The 23,260-nt window shown below is 39.0% G+C and overlaps 2 protein-coding genes across 4 annotated transcripts in view; one reads left to right on the forward strand and one right to left on the reverse strand.

The window, feature by feature from the left end:
* The window catches only part of LOC121596381 (28S ribosomal protein S9, mitochondrial), a 37,331-nt gene that overhangs the window by 8,052 nt on the left and 6,019 nt on the right, over nucleotides 1–23,260 (forward strand). The window lies entirely within an intron of this gene.
* Nucleotides 2,656–8,681, reverse strand: LOC121596380 (transient receptor potential channel pyrexia-like). The gene is made up of 3 exons (XM_041921264.1): nucleotides 8,222–8,681; nucleotides 6,429–6,973; nucleotides 2,656–6,280 (listed from the first exon to the last, which is right to left on the reverse strand). Exons 2-3 carry the CDS (start codon nucleotides 6,578–6,580, stop codon nucleotides 3,052–3,054), a joined length of 3,381 nt encoding a protein of 1,126 aa, XP_041777198.1. The 5' UTR covers nucleotides 6,581–6,973; nucleotides 8,222–8,681; the 3' UTR covers nucleotides 2,656–3,051.

Raw genomic sequence — 23,260 nt, forward strand, 5'->3', positions numbered from 1 at the left:
TGACAGGTGAAATATCTGACAGATTCAGCTAAAGGGTCGGGGGTAACACAACATCCGCTTTCAAAATTCACTTAAAAATAATATCTCCTTAAGCAGAACATTCACTAATTGGAAGAAATTATGAACTGTTGGCTAAAAATTGACGAAGTACTGGATATTGAAGTTATTCAATGGATTTAGTTACGATTTTGTGCACGTTATTTGTTTACATTGCACATCAGCTGATTGCTGTGATGCTTTATCCGTCAGATATTTCGCCTGTCAAATAGTTCATTTCGCTGTATAGTTCACCTCATGTAGCCTCGCGGTCATAATATCGCCATTTTCGAATCTGCAGAAGAATTGTGTCATGGAAACGGAATACTGTTTGCGAATCTTTTTTTTTTTGTTCTGCAAGACATCAGTAGGCATTTGAGACTGAACATGTAGGGGAAGGTAGGTAAAGACGGACACTGCGGGTAACATCGACACTTCTCATAAATGCATCAAAATGGTTATTTTTTGAAAAAATCAACAACGCAGCATCCTAACTTAAAGTTAAACAACACATTTGAGAACAATTTTGGCATAATATATGCAAAATTGATGAAATCCACGAACAAAATTAATTTTCAATCATGTGCATCCTTGTGGATCTAATTTGACTACTACGGATCTTAAGCTCTACACCCTGTATTGTTTATATTTCCGGATGTTTTATTTCATGAATGAGTTGTCGTGATCATTAATGAAAAAACTGACGAAAGAACGAGAATGAAAGCAATACTAAATATTGTTTTCTGGTGTTTTAAACATCCTGACACCAAAGCGGGAAAGACGGACACTTTGTTGTAGGGAAAGATGGACACCGAATTTATTAATTTATTTTACTTCTTATATCAATTGGTGATAAATAGATTTCTTCAAATATTTTAAATAAGGGTATTCCGAAGCTATAATCCAATCAGCAACTAGAGAAAGTATTGAAATAAGCGAGAAATGAAACACCGGTCAAAATAGTACCCATTCGTTATGCTATTATTCGCTAGACGCTGATGAGGCGCTTCACGAAATCCAATATCTTGTCACGACTTGGACAACTTTAAGCAATAAAAAGATGAGGCGTTGATACGACATCTTTCAGGAATAGATGAGAGATTCTATGGGTTTACAAATATTAATAGTTTAATGGAATTATACAATTATTAATTGAAAATGGTTTTAACTATTAACTAGTCCCTACAAAATACTGGGGTCGTGGTATTTTCGCGGAGTAATTTCCTAAAAGGAAGTTCTAGACTGTTGTTCTGTAAGCTGGAGCAACGTCAGCTGTAAGTGCGCGATATTTCAATAATGCTTTAGATGCTGCATTCTAGGATACATTAGAAGCGGTGCTTACAATTCCTAAAACCACGGCTGAATGAATTCGTTGCAATAGGCCAAGAATTGGTTTATAAACGTACCAGGACGTGGAAAGCGATAGAATTTCTTAAAATATTGTAAAACTCTTCACTTTCCAACGTTTTCTACAGGTGTCCATCTTACCCTTCATGGCGCCCATCTTTCCCATATCAAGTGTCCGTCTTACCCGATCATTTCAAAACTGCACGAAAAAAATCATGTTTTTGATTCATGAAAAAAATGCAAAAATCTATGGAAACTTAAAAGTTTCAACACATTTTCTAATAAAACATGAGTGTAAGATAATGTATGCACATTTTCATGGTCGTTGCACTTATACATCCCTAGATTTTTACCATTTCCCTTAACGTGTCCGTCTTTATCTTTACTGTGTGAGGGCTGGTTATTTATATTAATTTATACAAACTTTTCACAAATTTCGGAAAACAATTGAATGAACAATATCTTAAATGAGTATTCTATGATGCATTATATGCACGATTTTTTTTATTGCAATCACATTTTATTTTATTAAAACACGATACCCTGGTATTATGGTGGCTTAGGCCCGTGGCAGTGCCCATCAGATGCGATTTTATCGGACGCTGCTGTCACATGCTATTTTGGTTCATATTGCAATTATTTGTATGATTCCAATTGCTTCACTATTAAACGAAAATTAATTTCATGTTGTTCCTACATTGACAGATAAAATATCGGATGTGACGATCCGACGAATTAAAAAAAAAAATCCGTCGTACGACGAAATCGCACCTCCTACGTTATCTGTTAAATCCCATATAAAATGTTGACAGGCCTTCCGATATATTCCCATCCGACGAAGCAATACCATGGACTTTAATGATAATAAAATCGAAAAAAAGAAATGATAAACCGTTTTCGATAAAGGTTGGTCAATCGTTCAACATGAAAAACATTTCACAAAGAATGCTAATGTTACTAATAATTTTGTCAATACAGTAGGTGACCGCTAACTGGATGTGTTTTAACTGGAGTGCTTTTTAACTGGAGGTTCGCTAACTGGAGTTACTCTCAGTTAACGAACACTTAAACGTCAAAACATGAAACATCCGGAATTTCATGAAGAGAAATTTGTCGCAAATGTGCATTTTTCATACAAATTTAGGGTCTTTTGCCTACGTTTGCTATTAATTTATGTTATTACACGAATTACTATACTTTATATCAACATAAATGAAAAAAAAGTTTGGTATGTTTATTCCAGCCAACGCCAATCAAAACAATCAATTCACAGAAACGTCACTCCAGTTAGCGAACATTGTTCGTTAACTGGAGCTTGTTTACCTCTCAGTTAGCGGTCACCTACTGTAATTTGATGCAGAACAGGTATGACAGTGTAGTTATTATCTGTTCTATTATTTGTGGTAATGATGATACTATTTGTGATTAAAAATTTGAAAACTGAGTAACACTGCTATAGCTATCTACTATATTCTATGGAAAATCACATCTAAATGACGTCACTGCGGATACTGTATAAACGAACGCAATTGCGTGTACGTTTTAGCTTATAAAAAAATCAAAGAAAGTCCTCTTCAGGTTAGAGAGTAGCGCCATACAACACTATATAGCAGATGCACCTTCTGCTGGACGGTGTGAAGATGACGTTATCACCACATTCAACCGGTATTATAATTGATTCGATTGAATGATGTGTGTTTGACTTTTGCTTAGTAATTCGAGCACCTGCCGCAGCATCTGCTGATTCTCCTCGATTGTTGATCGTAATTCTGCAATCTCTGTTGCAATGTTACCAATATAGTCATTATGTTCGTCTAGCTTATTGGTGAGACCATACAGCGATGGTGTGTCATAGACGTATCCAAACTTTGCTGTATGATCGTTATTTGCGCTGGCTACTCCCATTCCTGTGTTAGCAGCTCGGCGACAGTTGGATACACTACATCTACTATCTGTGCGTTTGTACGTTTTTGACTGCATCCCATTCACTATTAGTGCGTTTTTTTGAGTATCGTAAGACACATCACGACGTAGTGTTGAGAAACTCTTTCTGACATAGTGTTTTTTCTGCTTCGCTACCTCATATGCGGCCATCATAATATCCCGGGGAAGTCTTGTTTCACCGGGATTGAGAGGTTTGACGCTTAACACAACACGGTAAGCTTGTGGCGAGACCAGCGCCGTGTAGTAAAGTAAATTGCGCAGCCAGTTTGGTAGCCAACCATTAAAAAGAGCAGATTCGATGTAGGAAATCAGTTTCGTTTGCCGGACTAATTTTGAAAGACCGGCCGTTTTTTTCAATCCTTGTATATCGTGCACAGCTATACCAATGAGCAAGTTCATCAGAATGACTGTGACAAACAATAAAAACAGCACAAAAGTAATCTGAGCGCTAATTTCAAGAAGAAACGGTGGATCCTTGCCATCAGGATCATTGATCAGTAATTCAAGGTCTTGTTCCCCCGTCATCATCACTAGTACAGTGATAAATCCCATGAAAGGATTAGCAAATGAAGAAGAAGATGGAAAGATGACACAAAAGCTGATTGTGAAGCCAATCAACATACATGAATAGGCCATGAAAAGTTTGGCAAATTCAACCTGCACTTTGGTATACATAGCGACATACGCACCGAAAACGGGTAACTGACCGATCATAAGCATCAGATTCGTCCAACCAAGCAATACTGCAAAGGCTCCTACATGATTCTGCCAAGTGTAGGTCCTTTTAGTGTAGATATAAGAGATAACAAATACGCTCAGTATGATGAACCATTCGATCGCATTTTCTGTTTGTGTTACGTAATGTTTTAACGAAGTATAGCCAGTGATACCATAGATCTTACGACAAATTTCAATTGCTGTGATTGCCACTAGAACCATCCATTGCATCTCAATCACGAATGGGTTATTGCGTAGCATATCTCCAAAGATGGATTGTTTTTGACAAAGCTCCTGTTCCTGAATAGTTTCCTTCATGTCCTTGCTGCCGTTATAGCAATTATGCGCTAGTGCTGTGAGCACGTACAGTGTTAGAAAGAGCACAAATGTGAAACAGAAAAGCAATCGCGCGATGTAGTATTTGCGTATTTTGTTCCACTTAATGTAGAGAAAAGCTGAGCAGAGCGGATGTTGCAAAAATTCCTTTTGTCCATCGTCCACAAATGTATTTAGATAGCTAATTTCCCTTGGGTGGCAATGTTGCAGGATACTGCGAAAATCTAGTTCTAATTCCACCTCCCGGCTGGATGAATCCTGGGAGTGTGTCAGAGTGATAGCAGCATCAAGTTTGCATTGTATGACTCCTAGAGATGCCGGAGTTTTACGACTTATAATGTTGAGAGCACTAGTTCCCTTCCTGGATTTCATTGTGACATCCGCACCGTGGTAAAGCAATGTTTCTACGCAAGGACCTAGTGCGTCTAATGCCGCAAGATGCAGTGCGGTAAATCCGTACACATCGCGCTGGTTGACATTAGCACCCCATGCAATTAGTGTCTCAATCATTTCGACGGCAGTATCGGATTTGCTGACTGCAGCGTGTAGTGGCGTACGTTGATCGAAATCGGCCATATTCGGATCACATCCACCAAGTTTTAGTAGGGCCTCGACACAATCTGCACTTCCACTGCGAGCTGCCAAATGTAGCGGCGTAAAACCACGATGATTACGAGCGCGGACGTCCGCGCCTCGTGCTAGCAGTTGGGTAACGCAGTCCAAATTACCCTCGTCTGCGGCAAGGTGCAACGCAGTCATCTGCTTATCCCCTTGCTGAATACGGATGTTGGGATCGGCATTCGGACACTCTAGCAAAGCAGCAAGACACTGGGTGTGGCCGAGGTCGGCGGCAAGATGGATTGGGTTCGTTCCATTACGTTCCAGTGCGTTTACATTTGAACCGTGGGCTATGAAGAATCGAAGACAGTCGATAGCATTTGAACGTACGGCACAGTGAAGCAACGATTCTTCACAGTGTTGCTTGTTGGTTGGCACGTCAATGCGAGCACCATTTTTAATTAGAAGCTCAGCGGTAGCTAATGAATTACTGAATGCGGCACAGTGTAATGGAGTGTACCATTTAGGTTGCATATTAACGTCTAGTCCATGCTGAATCAGAAATGCGCAACATTCAGTACACCCACTGAAAGATGCGAGATGGAGCGCTGTTAAACCATTACTGTCGCAAAAGTTGATATCGGCACCGAGTCGGACACACTGATCAAGTAGATGAAACTTTCGTAGAAATGCCGCCCACAGAAAGCAGATATTTTTTTCAAGCTGTTGTCCTCCAACGCTGATACTGTTGTTAGTGGGAAAGATTGTAGTTGAGGTATTCGTTGCTGACTCTGATGTTGCGAGTGTTGTTGTTCCATTCAGCAGATGCTCGACTGCCGCACAATCAAGTGTGAGGTCGAGTTCGAAACTTTCAAGCAATGCCACTCGACCACCTGCAAGCCGCATCTGCTCTGTGAGCGATATACGGATGATGTCATTACAGAGTTGGGCACTGGATTCGGAGTAACTTTCGTCGTAGCTATCGTATAGATTCGGTGCGCCCTCGGCAGGAGGGGATGGTCCTACTTCCATGTATTCATAACAGTCAACGTGCGATTTACGACCGTTAGGTTGACCTGTTCCACTATGTGATGCAGTTGTTTTGGTGTTAGTATTTGTTGTGGTGGTAAAGCTTCCATTTACTGTTGCTGCAGACACTTTATGATTGTCTGCTGATGAGCGTCTGATTCCAGCAGTCACATCGCTTATGTTATTTTGTATGTTAGCAGTCTTGGTGCTATTCTTATTACGAGGCCCATTCTCATTCATAAGCGTCTCCGATAACGCTGCTTCTGGATCTATCGGTTGCTCTCCAGTATCCTTTTTCAATGTAGCGTTGAATCTAAAATTCAGAATAAGTAGATTGCTTAACAGCATGTCTGAGCTATACATTTGCAATGTTTGAAGTTGCTAAAACTTTTTTGAATTATTTCAAATAATGATTATTTCGTATACTTTTTAATAAGAAAAGCTCAACGGAAATCACTAACCTGCTACTCAAACGGGGAAACTTAATGGAACCGTTCTCAATGCAGCTTATCGTTCGAAATATTCTAGGCGGCCGTACTGGTGGCGTCGATGGTGGTGGAAGGGGTGATGGTGCTGTTGTACTATCACTATCTTTAAAGCCATAATTGTCCATTTTGTTCGTCTGCCGAGAGCTGGAAGCCAGAAGTTGGTGAACCGGATGATACTTTGTTGATGTTTAATGTGGTTTGTTTAATCAGTTAGTTCAATTTGTCGAGCTCTATTGTTTCGAGAGACGTTATTGTTGCGCTTGGCAGCTTTAAATGGTGATCGTGCAATAGCGTAAGAACTAGAATAGTACGGCTGCAACATTTCATTCTATCCGTTCCATCTAAAACTTGCGTGTAGTAGAGGTGTTTGATGCTGTTTTTGTAGCTGTGTTTTGTATTTTATTTTCAATCCCCTGTGACCAGCTCGTTCTGATTTTTGCGGGATGATGTCGCGAGAGGTGGACAGCTATTGATCGGATCGTGCTTACTTGCTAGAGGGATAATGATCTGCACTATATCTGAAATGTAGTGACGAAAAAGAGATACAAGGCTTATTTATAAAGGAGCGAAAGAGAGGAGGTTAATAGTTGCGGATATACATAAAACTCGATTCAAAAAAGAAAACAAAATAATGGAAAGGGTGGGAGATGTAACGGAAGAGCCGACCAATCTTGATTTTGTGTTGACTTGTATTTGAAACGAGTTTTTACACACACAAAAACCTCGCTTTGGTTCGTTGCTACAGTCGGGCATCTAAAGCATCGTCATTCGACAAAAATGTTTTCGCTTACTCGAACCAACAAGTTTCTCCGTACGCAACGTAAATGTTCGATGGATCTCGTTGAAATAACTGAACATTCAAAAAAAAAATATATGTAGATATATATATATATATATATATATATATATATATATATATATATATATATATATATATATATATATATATATACATACATATATATATATATATATATATATATATATATATATATATATATATATATATATATATATATATATATATATATATATATATATATATATATATATATATATATATATATTATACCGGGAAAAAAGGTGTTTTTTTTTATTTTTATTTTTATTTTTATTTTTTATAATTTTTTCAATTTGTGAGTGAGGCTGCTCAAATATGTACATTATAATGAAGGTGACGGTGTATGAGTCCGGGATATATGACAATAATAGCAAAACATGTGTTACATCTTTGTTACCATGCAAAAAAGCATTATAATTGTTGTTAATTAAAAAAAAATATACGTTGCATCGCTCCTGATGCTGGTAGAACAAGAAAGAAAAGCTTTTATTTTTACATTTTGAATTGGGTTTTGGCACAGCGATGAACTGTGAAAAACCTATGCAACTCAATACCAATGTTTGATTATCACGCCTCTCGTTGTGGGAACCGTCATAAAAAAACAACGATAAAATTTATGTATTATGAGGAGATCAACAATGGAAACAATCTATTTCGTTTGTGCAGCTTGTGGATATAGAAAATAAGCGGCGGCAAGGCACGGAACTAAATCACGATCAATTCTTCTTATCACGAACACATACACGCGCAAATAGCATATAACTGCAATCAATTTGAAATCTCGTGGCATGCATGCTATGCGATGCACGAGTAGCACACACTGTTAGATTGACCAACCCAAAAATTATTTAACACATATGATTATTTATTCGAGTTTAAGTGATTACTATTTAGGGATAATTGATTCCGAATGTTGAAAACACACCTTTATGCTAAATTGTGTTGAAATGCATAAACGGCAAGCTATGCATAACTTTCGTATCAAGATCGTACAAATAACACAAGGGACAATAATGTACTGGACGCAACCACCCCTAGCCAACCAGATCACACTGACGGAGCTCGAAAAGTTGACCATCCGTCGTCCACAGGCACACGACGATCGTGCACGGTGGTAACTGCCAGACTAGCGGCCGATTCAAAACAGTGCCGAGTGTCGTCTCGGTCCCACGATTGTTTGATGTTGTGTGTTCGAAAGCTATACAGAATACACAAAACGGCAAGAGATCAGCATATATCATGGCCCCCTCCCATTGTAGGTGTCATGAACATCGAACTGGTGAGATATAGCAACTGATTTTTGAGTTGTTCTTCGGGGTGATAACAATCCATCCGGGGATGAAGCGTGTCGAAACAATCTAAACCGATCAAATAGAGATAACCGAGTGGAAAGCAGCAGTGCGAAAGAGATCCACAGCAAATGTTTAAGCGTGTTCGTGGATGCGTCTTTCAATAGGATGGACGGATGGACCTGTGGAAACATACGTTAGAGTGTACTAACACACAGAGATAAATATGTTCTCCCCGTTGGGGTCGTCTCTTACGATTCGCTGCCGAAATAAACAGATCGGTAGGAAAATGGGGCATGACGGTTCCCATAAAATATTCAAGTAATGTCACACGTATGAATTTTCATACATGTATGATGATGGTTCTGCTTATTATTTTGAATTATAAATAATAGATTTAAAAAAACATATCGAATTAAGCTTATTCGAGTTTGATATAGACGAAACATATTTGGGACGCCTAAACTGTAATTAATTAAAATAACATAATTTTATAGATAATTTTCAAGATACATAAAATATATAAGTTATAAACCTACGTTGCAGAATGATACTTGAAAAGAAGGAATGGTACACAACGAAAATCGAACATAAAGGAAAAAAATCGCAGAATATCAGAAAGAGTTTCAAAGAGATAACTGGCTCAAAACGATAAACATCAATGCAAACGAAATAAAGACTATGAATCGATATTAACAGGACATTATTACTCCAAATACTGGCTAAAAAAACATTACAAAATAAAAGAAAATGACGTAAGCAATGTTTGTCAAGTACAAGAAACGGACAAACACCAAAGATTTCACTATACAAAATACAGCAATGAAAGGCAAAAATATCCTAACATCTGAGAAGGTTTATTTAATGAACACTAGAAAAATAATGACGGAAAAATAATAAAGGAAATAATTAAATTCATACAAGACAAAAACATCACCATATAAAAAAAGTAAGTTTGTAAAGCAGACAAAAACATAGACACCATGATCATATGAACTCTGAAAGACAAATCATAAAAACAACATCGAAATGTCAGAACTGTCAGCAAGAAAACAACACAAATACAACGTTACTAACATTGGAGAGGCATATGGCACAGGTAGTCGAAAACCTAAGAGCGGTACGTCTTTGAATATGGCTTTATAAAGCATAAGCTTTATAAAACGAAGAACACTATATTCTGTTCCACAAAGGAAGAAGAAGAACCTACGTTGCCGTATACATTATACACGCAGGAAAATGAGATATACATGAGAAAAAAAGATAAGCAAACAAGGTTTTGGAACAATATAACCCCAGAAAAAAACAAGTACGCCGGATTCAAACTTGGCAGCGTTCAGTTTCATAATTCACAACAAAATCATTTGATCAAAAAGCGTGGGAAAGTTTTGGCAGTTAAATGAAAAAGCTTCAATAGTTTCATCGCAGCATGCATTGAGGTTTTAGTTGTGGTGCATGTAGTGGTCTGATTACATTTTCAGTCAGTTTTACAACGTTTGTTTATAATTTTATGCTTAAAAAAGTTGACAAACATCAAGAAAAGATAGAACTATAGTGCAATTATCAATTACAACAATATCAGTGCCCTAAATTACGACGAAATGATGTGCAGTCGGTCTGGTGGTACAGTCGTCAACTCGTACGACGTCACAACATGCCCGTCATGGGTTTAAGTCCCGAATAGACCGTGCCCCCATACGTAGGACTTGACTATCCTGCTATGGTAACAATAAGTCACTGAAAGCCAAGCTCACTTCACTTGTGGGTACAGTTGGAGGCTGAAATCATGTAAACACTTCATACAAAACCACACAAAAAACTAGCCTGCAATTTTCAGTCTAGATTATTCTAGCCACAAAGCTAGAATTAGATTCGAGTACCTGCTCGAAAAAAAGGTGTTGTTTACATTTATCCCAAGATACATTAAAGAGATCACATGGTGGAATCTAGAATCAAAGTGTATGTAGTCCAGGTGGTCTCATAGCATTTTTTTATAACCAATTTTGAACATCACTTTTTCACAGAACGAGTGAAAACTTTTGCTCCAACGAGCTGTCTAGAGGCTTGACGAATACTCTTAAATCTCACTCTTAAACACTCTTAAAATCTTCATTCAGAAGTAGAAGCGATAAAAATCAGCCTTCTAAATTCATACACCTTGGGATAAGCCCACCTGTATATTATACTCACATAGATAGCTGCTCGAAAACTGCTATACAATGCAAACAGCTAACAGGCTGAAATTTTACGCTGTGAATTTCAAACGGAAAGGGCCCCTGTGTTTGTTTTTAAGTGATGAATTACTGAAAAAAAATACTCCATGCCACGTTCATGAGAAGGAAAGGTATACAGTCAGTCCAAAAAGTATTCGTCTAGCTGAATCTTTGCAGAAAAACGCGAATAATGGCCGCAAAAAAAGTAGTGATGAGGTTTGATAAAGGGACCATCAATGCACACGTATTGCTAAAATAAGCAATAAAATAGTGCAATAGCAACCAATAGCAACCAAGTGCAATAGCAACCATAAAAAACTACAAAAGTCGTTTCAAGGGTGTGCAAAAGTATTCGTCTATCTAGATTTTTACTCATTTAAGTAGCGTTTAGCAATTTTTTGACACTAATTCTGTGTCAAACTGTCGTGTCATCATTTACCGTTTATCCAACGAAAGGAACGGTTTAATGTCTAACAAATTAAATATAACCCAGGAATCAATGCATTTTATGATGGCAAATAAGATCAGGAAAAGATATAGATCACATTTGGTTGATGGATTTATTTCACTGTAGCTGATCATGTTTTTTTTCTTTATTTTTATTGAGACTTTGAACCGATTTTCATCATTCGCCTCTTTGGTCATGTTATGGCTTGAATGAGTGAGTTGTTACAAAAAAGCTTTGTTTGAGTAACACCACACGCAAAAATGGCCAAATCTGGTAAGCAGCATCAAGTAATTCAAAATTTCATATCAAATTAGGTTCTACTAACATATAAAAATGGTGCTCTTTGAATTGTCTTGCATTGAGCGTCGAGAAGTGTGTTGTCGTTACGTTTGCGATAAAGCGGTGCCCCTTAGTGTATGACTATGCGTTAAATGGATCTACCATTGGGCGCAAAAGCTGTGTCATGGATCTAGGAGTGCTCCTTGACGAAAAGTTGAGCTTCCACGACCAGCTAGAGCACGTTGTCACTAAGGGTAACCAATTGATCGGCTTACTAAAACAAATAGCACGAGACATCACTGACCCGGTCTGCATCAAGACGCTATACTGCGCTTTGGTGCGGCCAGTGCTAGAGTACGCTGCGGTAGTATGGTGGCTCGTTTAGAGTCGCCCCCTAGCTGCTCGCGCCCTAGCTCGTTTAGAGTCGATCCAGCGCAAATTTACGCGGTTCGCTTTGCGCTCCTGGAGTGTCCAACTGGACTATGAGGGACGCTGTGCGTTGCTTGGCATCGAGACTTTGAAGCAACGGAACTGAAACGCTCAGAGGCTGTTTGTCGCAGGACTTCTTGACAATCGGATCGATTCGCCCGCGCTTCTTTCGAAGCTCAACATGTATGTCCCGCCGAGATCGCTCCGAGCTAGATCGCTACTTGACGTGGAGGAACGCCGCACTCGCTTTGGCTCCTCTGATCCGTTTATTCATATGTGCTGTGAGTTTAATGTCATTTGTGATCATCATCAACCTGACATGTCGCGCACCGCATTGCTAAATAGTATTCGTGTCGTGCGACCTTTTACGTGTTAATTATTTTACTTAAGACTGAGCGTGACAAATGGATGACCGAAACGTGACCATGATATAATGTTTGTAAACGAAATCGCTTCAAGTGGGCCACTCGCGGTCCATTGAATTTTAATTAATAAATAACAAATAACAAATAACAAAACAAGTTTAACTCGTCAAGGTCATACGGCCAACTTCTAGTATAGCGAAACCAGTCTATTAAGATGCAGCATCAAAATCTCGTGTAACAGTGGCGCCATGATGTCATGATACTAGGGCTCAGTGAGGAAAGTTGAGCTAAAAAAATGATTCAAATTTATGGGAAAAGAGATTTGGAAACATATTTCTACTGTTTTAAGTACTTTGAATACCAGTTCTGAGAAATTTTTGGTTATGTGGAATCGTTTGTAAATACTTTTTCATCTAATTGTCAAAAACAAGCATTGAAAATGGTGGTCCAAAAACGAGCTTTCATTTGATTGCTAGGGAGTCCAAATTTACTTAGCAACTCACAACTCATACCTGCCAATCTCCATACAAATCTCTATCTATCATGGCTACCAAAATCAGATCGAAGAACCCACCTGTAATCAATTTCGGCACCTTGGATAGTTTCCAATTGAGACTTTACGTCAGTCTGGACGAAAATCGATAACTAGTATACAATACCGAATAGGCTACGAAAACCTTGTAACATGTAACCCAACCATCGTATCCAGCCAGCCTTCGTAACCGTCAGGATGTTCGATTCGCCGTACAGCTCAGCAAGTCGGTGGTTCATCCTTCTGCTCCACGCTCCATGCTCGAACACCAAAGATGATCCAGAGGATGCGTCGCTCAAACACGTCCAGAGCGTTTGCATCGTCCGTTCGAATGGTCCATGACTAGTGTCCATAGAGGAGCACCGGGCGAATCAATGTGCGATATATCCCACATTTCGTGCGGTCTCGAAGTCTTCTGGATCTCAGCAGTCAGTCAGTAGTAGGCACGATTCCCCTGCACAATGCGTCTCCGGATTTCGCTGCTGATGTAGTTGTCCGAAGTTACGACCATTCCGCGTCTTTGGAAATCATCGTGGATGTTTCCTGTTTATAAAAAATCTGACAAAACAAATGTGTGCAATTATAGAGGAATTTCAATGTTATGTGCGTGCAGTAAACTGTTTGAAAAGATAATGTCTCGTCATATGCTCCAAGCCTTTTCACCATTAATTTCTTATGTTCCGTATACGTTTGGCTTTATGCCGAAACGATCGATTGAGACCAATCTAATATACTTACTTAACTTTTGCCACTCCTATATTGACAAGGGCTTACAGGTTGACGTCATTTATACTGACTTCTGCGCTGCTTTTGACAAGGTCAACCACTTTCTATTGCTATCTAAATTATCAAAGTATGGTGTTCACACAAATGTTGTTGAGTGGTTAAGAAGTTATTTAACTGATCGTTGCATTAACGGAAGATTAGGACGGATTAACGGATTAAGATAGGAACTAGTTTATCTGCCACATTCCATAATTTATCTGGTGTTCCTCAAGGGAGTAGGGTAAACGTACCTATAGTGGTGCTAGTACCAATAGTGGTGGTATTTCACTAAAATGCGTCTCATACGATAAATTAACAGTAGTTAAGTTATCTACGATAGTGTGAAATGTTCTCTAGCCTTTTACAAAGGATTTAAAAATGAAATGGAGCCATTCCGTTTCTTTGTGACCGAAAAATCCATTATTTTGTTAAATGTATCAACATTTTTCCAAAATCCTTAGGATTTCATAACGATACTCATATTTTTGTTAACGTTCTAAATTACCACATAACAACGCAATTATTAGTTTTTTAACATAATTGTTATCGAATGATATTGTTTTTTTTCTAATTCATTGGCTTTTGACCATATTTACGTATTTTTAAGTGTTTTTACGATAGTGCCATTATAGGTACTCCAAACAGGTATGTTCCTATAGTGGTCCTAGTTCTAAAATCAATAAAAAACAGGTAATCATAGATTTTTTTCGACGACATTTTTGACATGTCGTACTGTTTTCATTAAAATAAGCAACATAAATGAGTTTTCTGTAAGTAATTTACCAAACAAAGGCCAAAATTCGCTTATTTGGCTAAGTGAAAAATCGACTTCAAATCAAGCAAACTCTTCTGGGTATGGGTTAACGACAGGTGTTATTCAGTACTTAAGTCAACATTTTTATCAGCCAAAATCATACATTTTTTACGATCAAATTACGAAAGAAATCATTATTATCGCAGTGATTCTTGCTATTCACACGAAAACAGCTTCAAAACTAAGTTTCATTGATATTATACACTGTTTTGAGGCATCCTTGTTTAGCACCACCATAGGAACACAATACGACGACTATAGGAACCATACCACCATTATAGGTACAACGAAGCAATCACAAAAATATGTATTTTTTCGTAAATTTTTTGTGTTTCATGGTAAAAATGGTTGTGATTACGAAGATAAAACATATTCCAACTGTTATGTGTTAAAATATTCAGAAATTGTTCTTCCTGACATTTTAAATCCATTAAAATACGTCTGTACCACCTCAAATTGCACCACTATTGGTACATTTACCCTATATTAGGACCTTTACTATTTATTATATTTATTAACGATGTCGTGTTTGCTATTCCTCATGTTAAATTGTTATTATATGCTGACGATCTAAAAATGTTCCTACCTGTTAAATATTCTGACGACTGTGAAATGTTATAAGACTCGTTAAACTATTTTTCTGCATGGTGTTTTAATAATGAAATGTTACTTAATGTTAGCAAATGTAGTTGTATAACATTCTCAAAGAAAAAAAAACCTATTATTTATAACTACAAAATCAATGAAGACAGCGTTCCACGTTTTTCTCAGGTTCGGGACTTAGGAGTTATTTTCGACAGTAAGCTTAGTTTATCTAGCCATTATCAAACTATCGCCACTAAAGCTCTTAAACTGTTAGGATTTGTCTTACGTGTCTCAGCCGACTTTAAAGAACCTTTCAGTTTAAAAACATTATACTGTTCTTTAGTCCGTCGAATCCTGGAATTTGCCAGTGTAGTTTGGTGTCCCCATCAAATCACATACATAGATAAAATTGAAAAAATTCAGAAAAAAATCACACGTGTCATGTTTCATCGTCTTCCATGGTCAAACCAAATTCCACGTCCTTCGTATAATGTTCGGTGTTTACTTTTTGGCTTAGAGACTTTAGAGCATAGGAGAACTACGGCTCAGATAACTTTCATGCATAAACTATTAATTGGAGATTTTGATGCACCTGACATTTCAAATTTTATTTGCTTTTCTACTCCCTCTAGAGGTCTTAGAAGTAGAGAGCTACTAAGAAGCCCTTTTAGGTCGACTGGTTTTGGTGCCAATGATCCACTGCTCAAAATGATTGATGTGTATAATAGGTTAGGGTTATCAGCAGATTTCAATCAATCCGTCAGTCAGCTGCGTCAGCATATTCATGTTAGTTCTAGGGCCATACTTTAAAATTGTACTCTGTAAGCATTAAGTTATTTAGGCATACTGCCCGATAACTTTGATTCAAATAAATAAATAAATAAATAAATTCCAAGATTGCAGAAATCTACTACCACCTCGAGATTGTCGCCGTCAACTAATACACTACTTCCCAGTTAGGCCCTATCTCAGACTGAGCCTCTTGCAAGCAGGTACTTCGTAGCATTGATTTTCAAACCAATTCTTGCTGCTTCGCGTTTGAGTCGGGTGTACGCCTCACACAGCTTCGCTGTCGTATTGCCGATGATGTCAAGCACAATTGTCGATCGAAATCGAAATCGACTCGAAATAGGTATCGCATACGATTTGTCGATTTGGATCGAGAAAACCAATCGACAGGAAAGGGGACGGACACTCCTGTCTGCTCTTCAACATCGCTCTGGAAGGTATCATTTGCGGCGCGGGGTTAGACAACGACATCCGTGGCAGGATCCTCTACCGGTCTCTCTAATTTCTTAGATTTACGGATGACATCGACATCATCGGCAAGACGACAGCGAAGCTGTGTGAGGCGTACACCCGACTCAAACGCGAAGCAGCAAGAATTGGTTTGAAAATCAATGCTACGAAGTACCTGCTTGCAAGAGGCTCAGTCTGAGATAGGGCCTAACTGGGAAGTAGTGTATTAATTGACGGCGACAATCTCGAGGTGGTAGTAGATTTCTGCAATCTTGGAATGGTCGTAACTTCGGACAACTACATCAGCAGCGAAATCCGGAGACGCATTGTGCAGGGGAATCGTGCCTACTACTGACTGACTGCTGAGATCCAGAAGACTTCGAGACCGCACGAAATGTGGGATATATCGCACATTGATTCGCCCGGTGCTCCTCTATGGACACTAGTCATGGACCATTCGAACGGACGATGCAAACGCTCTGGACGTGTTTGAGCGACGCATCCTCTGGATCATCTTTGGTGTTCGAGCATGGAGCGTGGAGCAGAAGGATGAACCACCGACTTGCTGAGCTGTACGGCGAATCGAACATCCTGACAGTTACGAAGGCTGGCTGGATACGATGGTTGGGTTACATGTTACAAGGTTTTCGTAGCCTATTCGGTATTGTATACTAGTTATCGATTTTCGTCCAGACTGACGTAAAGTCTCAATTGGAAACTATCCAAGGTGCCGAAATTGATTACAGGTGGGTTCTTCGATCTGATTTTGGTAGCCATGATAGATAGAGATTTGTATGGAGATTGGCAGGTATGAGTTGCTAAGTATGAGTTGTGAGTTGCTAAGTAAATTTGGACTCCCTAGCAATCAAATGAAAGCTCGTTTTTGGACCACCATTTTCAATGCTTGTTTTTGACAATTAGATGAAAAAGTATTTACAAACGATTCCACATAACCAAAAATTTCTCAGAACTGGTATTCAAAGTACTTAAAACAGTAGAAATATGTTTCCAAATCTCTTTTCCCATAAATTTGAATCATTTTTTTAGCTCAACTTTCCTCACTGAGCCCTAGTATCATGACATCATGGCGCCACTGTTACACGAGATTTTGATGCTGCATCTTAATAGACTGGTTTCGCTATACTAGAAGTTGGCCGTATGACCTTGACGAGTTAAACTTGTTTTGTTATTTGTTATTTGTTATTTATTAATTAAAATTCAATGGACCGCGAGTGGCCCACTTGAAGCGATTTCGTTTACAAACATTATATCATGGTCACGTTTCGGTCATCCATTTGTCACGCTCAGTCTTAAGTAAAATAATTAACACGTAAAAGGTCGCACGACACGAATACTATTTAGCAATGCGGTGCGCGACATGTCAGGTTGATGATGATCACAAATGACATTAAACTCACAGCACATATGAATAAACGGATCAGAGGAGCCAAAGCGAGTGCGGCGTTCCTCCACGTCAAGTAGCGATCTAGCTCGGAGCGATCTCGGCGGGACATACATGTTGAGCTTCGAAAGAAGCGCGGGCGAATCGATCCGATTGTCAAGAAGTCCTGCGACAAACAGCCTCTGAGCGTTTCAGTTCCGTTGCTTCAAAGTCTCGATGCCAAGCAACGCACAGCGTCCCTCATAGTCCAGTTGGACACTCCAGGAGCGCAAAGCGAACCGCGTAAATTTGCGCTGGATCGACTCTAAACGAGCTAGGGCGCGAGCAGCTAGGGGGCGACTCTAAACGAGCCACCATACTACCGCAGCGTACTCTAGCACTGGCCGCACCAAAGCGCAGTATAGCGTCTTGATGCAGACCGGGTCAGTGATGTCTCGTGCTATTTGTTTTAGTAAGCCGATCAATTGGTTACCCTTAGTGACAACGTGCTCTAGCTGGTCGTGGAAGCTCAACTTTTCGTCAAGGAGCACTCCTAGATCCATGACACAGCTTTTGCGCCCAATGGTAGATCCATTTAACGCATAGTCATACACTAAGGGGCACCGCTTTATCGCAAACGTAACGACAACACACTTCTCGACGCTCAATGCAAGACAATTCAAAGAGCACCATTTTTATATGTTAGTAGAACCTAATTTGATATGAAATTTTGAATTACTTGATGCTGCTTACCAGATTTGGCCATTTTTGCGTGTGGTGTTACTCAAACAAAGCTTTTTTGTAACAACTCACTCATTCAAGCCATAACATGACCAAAGAGGCGAATGATGAAAATCGGTTCAAAGTCTCAATAAAAATAAAGAAAAAAAACATGATCAGCTACAGTGAAATAAATCCATCAACCAAATGTGATCTATATCTTTTCCTGATCTTATTTGCCATCATAAAATGCATTGATTCCTGGGTTATATTTAATTTGTTAGACATTAAACCGTTCCTTTCGTTGGATAAACGGTAAATGATGACACGACAGTTTGACACAGAATTAGTGTCAAAAAATTGCTAAACGCTGCTTAAATGAGTAAAAATCTAGATAGACGAATACTTTTGCACACCCTTTAAACGACTTTTGTAGTTTTTTCAAATCTCCGGCACTATAACGATTTCACCATCTAGAGCGCCGTTTTGACCGAGACTCCAAGTTGAAAGAAATGTATTCGGCAGTGATTGATGAGTACATACTTCGAGGTTATCTGAGAAAGTTTCCAACACATCCGAGGTTCGGATGGAATGTTTTCTACCTCATCACCCTGTCTTGAAAGAGTCGAGCCCTAGCACAAAGATTCGACCGGTTTATGATGGATAGAAAAAGACATCAAGCGGCTACTCTTTAAATGATGTTCTGTTGAAGGGACCAGTTATTCAAGAAACATTATTGAATCTTTTGCTACGGTTCCGCCTACAGCCAATTGCCATGACGGCTGATATAGAAAAAATGTATTTACAAGTAATAGTCCACCCAGATGATACTCCGATGCAACGAATTTTGTGGAGGAATGATCCCACAGAACCCATAGAAACATTAGAACTTCAACGAGTTACTTTCGGGCTATCACCTTTATCGTTTTTAGCCACTCGTGTGTTGCATAAGCTTGCTCATGATGAAGGAAACAACTTTCCAATGGCAAAGGAAGCACTTCTAAACCATTTCTATGTAGACGATTACATTGGAGGTGCTGATACGGAAGAGGAAGCTGCCGAGCTTTACAAACAACTTGTAGCATTGCTTAGCAAACGAGGTTTTAGTTTGCAGAAGTGGAGTACAAATTCGGAAAAGTTGTTGGAGAGCAACCCACCTAAAAACCGTGCTTCAAAGACCGTAGTGAATTTCATATCTGATGATCCAGTTGAAACCCTAGGTGTTGTATGGCTACCAGCATCAGACCATCTGTATGTACAAGCGAATACGAATGAATTTGTCGAGCCTCTAACGAAAAGAAAGGTATACTCGATGAGTGCCAGGTTATTTGACCCCATTGGTTTGGTGGTTCCAGTTGTTTCCTGGGCAAAGATAAAAATGCACATGTTATGGCTCGCCTCTCATAATTGGGACGATACATTACCAACAGGACTAATGAATGAATGGAAAGAGTTTCATTCCAATCTTCCTTTACTGCCAGAGTTGAAAATACCCAGATACGTTTGTTTGACAAAACCTACATCAATTCAGCTTCATTGCTTCGCCGATGCTTCTGAAACGGTATACGGTGCAGTCTTGTATCTGAGATCCAAAGATGCGAATGGACAGCGAAAGGTAGAAATTTTGGCTGCTAAATCGAGACCAGCGCCATTAAAGAGAGTAAGCTTAGCCAGACTAGAGTTGTGTGCAGCAGTGATTGCGATCAGGCTATGGCATCAGGTTAGTACAGCGTCGAAATTGAATAATCTTGAATCCTTTATGTGGAGCGATTCAACTGTGGTCTTACATTGGTTGAAATCTCCATCGCATACATGGACAACTTATGTGGCGAAACGTGTGTCGCTAATACAAGATACAGGCAAAGGGTGTAGATGGCTGCATGTTAAAGGAAAGGAAAATCTGGCAGATTTGGTTTCAAGGGGAGTTCTTCCCATGCAGCTATTGACATCCACGTTATGGTTTCATGGTCCCGCTTGGCTAAGTAAAAAAAACAGATAGAAAGGCGTATGCAACTTTCTCAATAGCAGGTAGGAGAGGAGTTAGGACGGTACAGAGAGATTTTATATTTCAATGTAGCCGGTCTTTCGTCCAACTACGCCATGTTTCGTGAGACAGTAGAGAAAGTTCAACCGTTGCTGGTCTTAATCTCTGAAACTCATGTGATTGAGGAAGAAGCATTTCAGCAGTTTCATATTAATGGTTATAGGGTTGTGTCGTGTTTGTCCCACTCACGTCATACAGGAGGTGTAGCTGTTTATGCCAGGAGCGAAATTGTCCTAAAGGTGATTTTTAATGAATCATTGGAGGGTAATTGGTTTCTTGGTGTTGCAGTTTCTAAGGGAATGACAGCAGGCAATTACGGGATATTGTATCATTCGCCAAGTGCAAGTGACTCAAGGTTTGTAGACATTTTGGAAGAATGGTTAGATAGGTTCTTGAATTTTAGCAAACTTAACATTATCGCCGGTGATTTCAATATTGACTGGTTAAATGTTGAAAAATCTGCAAAGTTGAAAAGCTTAATGGATTCAGTAAACATGAAACAAAAAGTTAACGAATTCACACGAATTGCTAGGCAGAGCAGAACATTGATCGATCAGGTTTACAGTAGCACAGACTCAATAAAGGTCACTACTGATCCGTTATTAAAAATATCGGATCATGAAACACTTGTTTTGAATATAAACGTGAAACGTGGTGAAACGATTCAACGAAAATTTAAATGCTGGAATAGATACTCGAAATTTGCTCTTTGCAATCATGTGTCACAAGGTTTAAGGCAAGAAGCACCGAGCTTCAACGAAGCTGCAGACTTGTTATGGAACACATTGAAAAAAGCTATGCCTTGGTTGAAGAGAAGACAATCTTGTCAAGAGAGATTGGTAGATGGTATACTTTGGAACTTAGCCGTGCGAAACGGAAAAGAGACGAAGCATACCAACATTTTAGTGGATCAAACTCAGGCTACGATTGGACTGAATACACTAGACTAAGGAATACATACAGCAGGAATCTCAAAACTACTCGTAGAAATTACTTTAGTGGTGAGATATCTAAGCATAAAGGAAATAGCAAGGAGTTGTAAAAAGTGCTTAAAAGTTTACTAAGGCCAGAGGAATCACGCGTTTCTGTTGTAAAATTTGATGGGTTGGTAGAATCGGAAGATTCAATAATATGCCAGAAATTCAATTTGTTTTTTGTAAACAGTGTTTTAGATATAAATCAAAACATTGCTGATGCCAGAGCGCCTGATTCTTTGTTTTGTAATGATGCTCCAGGAAACCAATTCAAATTTCAAAAAATTACAAAAGAGAAATTAAAAACTATTTGTTTCAGCCTGTCCAAAACGGCGGGCATAGGGAATGTTAACTGTAATACTATTCAGGATTGCTTCCATGTGGTAGGAGAGTCTCTTCTTATAGTGATCAATCAGTCGCTGGAGGAGGGTATTTTTCCGGAGACTTGGAAGGAATCATAGGTAATACCTATTCCTAAAGTGAGCGGAGCTGCCAGTGCGGAAGAGTTTCGTCCCATCAATATGTTGCATGTACTCGAAAAGGTGCTGGAATTGGTGGTTAAGGAGCAATTGCTCCAGTTTCTAACTTGAAATGACCTGTTGATTAGTGAACAATCAGTATATCGACAGGGACACTCTTGTGAAACTGCTTTAAATCTTGTACTGGCGAGGTAGAAGGTGTTGATGGATCGAAAGGAATCGATAGTTGCCGTTTTCTTGGATCTAAAACGAGCATTTGAGACTATATCAAGACCGTTATTGCTGCAGACCTTAAGGCGTTTTGGTATTGTGGGGAAAGAGCTCAATTGGTTCGAAAATTATTTAAAAGACAGAACTCAGAGAACAGTTTTTGGAAACTCTATATCAGAGCCTATAGAAAATACCCTTGGAGTTCCGCAAGGAAGTGTTCTTGGACCAATTTTGTTTATAATGTATATCAATGACATGAAACAGGTTTTGAAGTCTTGTGAGATCAATCTTTTTGCCGATCATACTGTTTTGTTTATCTCGCATAAAGACATCAAGCAAGCAGAGTCTCTGATTAATTTCGATTTAAACGCTCTGGATGGTTGGCTTAGGTACAAAAAGCTAGCATTAAATGTTAAGAAGACTAGTTACATGGTAATGACTGCTGGTGTATTAGACAGTCCCCCATCCATCGTGATAAATAAGGAACCAATCGAAAAAGTCCGTCTGGTTAAATATCTGGGAGTTATTTTAGACGACAGATTGAAGTTCAACACTCACATAGACTGGGTCATCGCTAAAGTGGCATCAAAGTGTGGGGTTATTAGTAAGCTGGCAAAAGATCTCGATTTTTTTGGGATAGTTAACCTCTAAAAGTCACTGATTTCACCACATTTTGATTTTTGCTCGTCGATTCTGTTTCTTGGTAATAAGGGACAAATTAAAAGGCTTCAGAGATTGCAAAATCGTATTATGCGGTTAGCTTTAGGGTGTGGCCGACGTACGTCGTCTTTTGTTATGCTAGATATTCTTCAGTGGATGTCTGTAGAGCAGAGGATTGTGTATCAAACCATGACCTTTATATTTAAACTTTTGGGGGGCCTTTTGCCAGGGTATTTAGGGGAACGCATTGTTCGAGGATCTGATGTTCATCGGCACTGTACACGCAGAGCAAATGAGCCGAGGGTTCCCAACTTAATTTCACATGGTGCCAGAAACTCTTTGTTTTTCAAAGGGATTCAATTATACAACAGATTACCCGGAGAAATCAAGAATGCGAGTAACTTGCCAGACTTCAAACGTAGGTGTGCGGCATATGTTAAACAAACTGTGTAATGTCATATTTGTGTAGAAGTCCTATGTCACTATGTTATGTACAACTGCACTTGTCATCATGAGTTTGATGATGATGATAAGATTT

The sequence above is a fragment of the Anopheles merus genome, chromosome 3R (genome assembly GCF_017562075.2).
Source record: "Anopheles merus strain MAF chromosome 3R, AmerM5.1, whole genome shotgun sequence".
In the NCBI taxonomy this organism is placed as follows: domain Eukaryota; kingdom Metazoa; phylum Arthropoda; class Insecta; order Diptera; family Culicidae; genus Anopheles; species Anopheles merus.

Excerpts from the sequence above, each read along its gene's own strand:
- LOC121596380 (XM_041921264.1), bottom strand. The coding sequence starts at position 6,580 with ATGGACAATTATGGCTTTAAAGATAGTGATAGTACAACAGCACCATCA. Across the intron at positions 6,281-6,428 it reads TTTCCCCGTTTGAGTAGCAG|ATTCAACGCTACATTGAAAA; the intron begins GTTAGTGATTTC and ends TCTGAATTTTAG.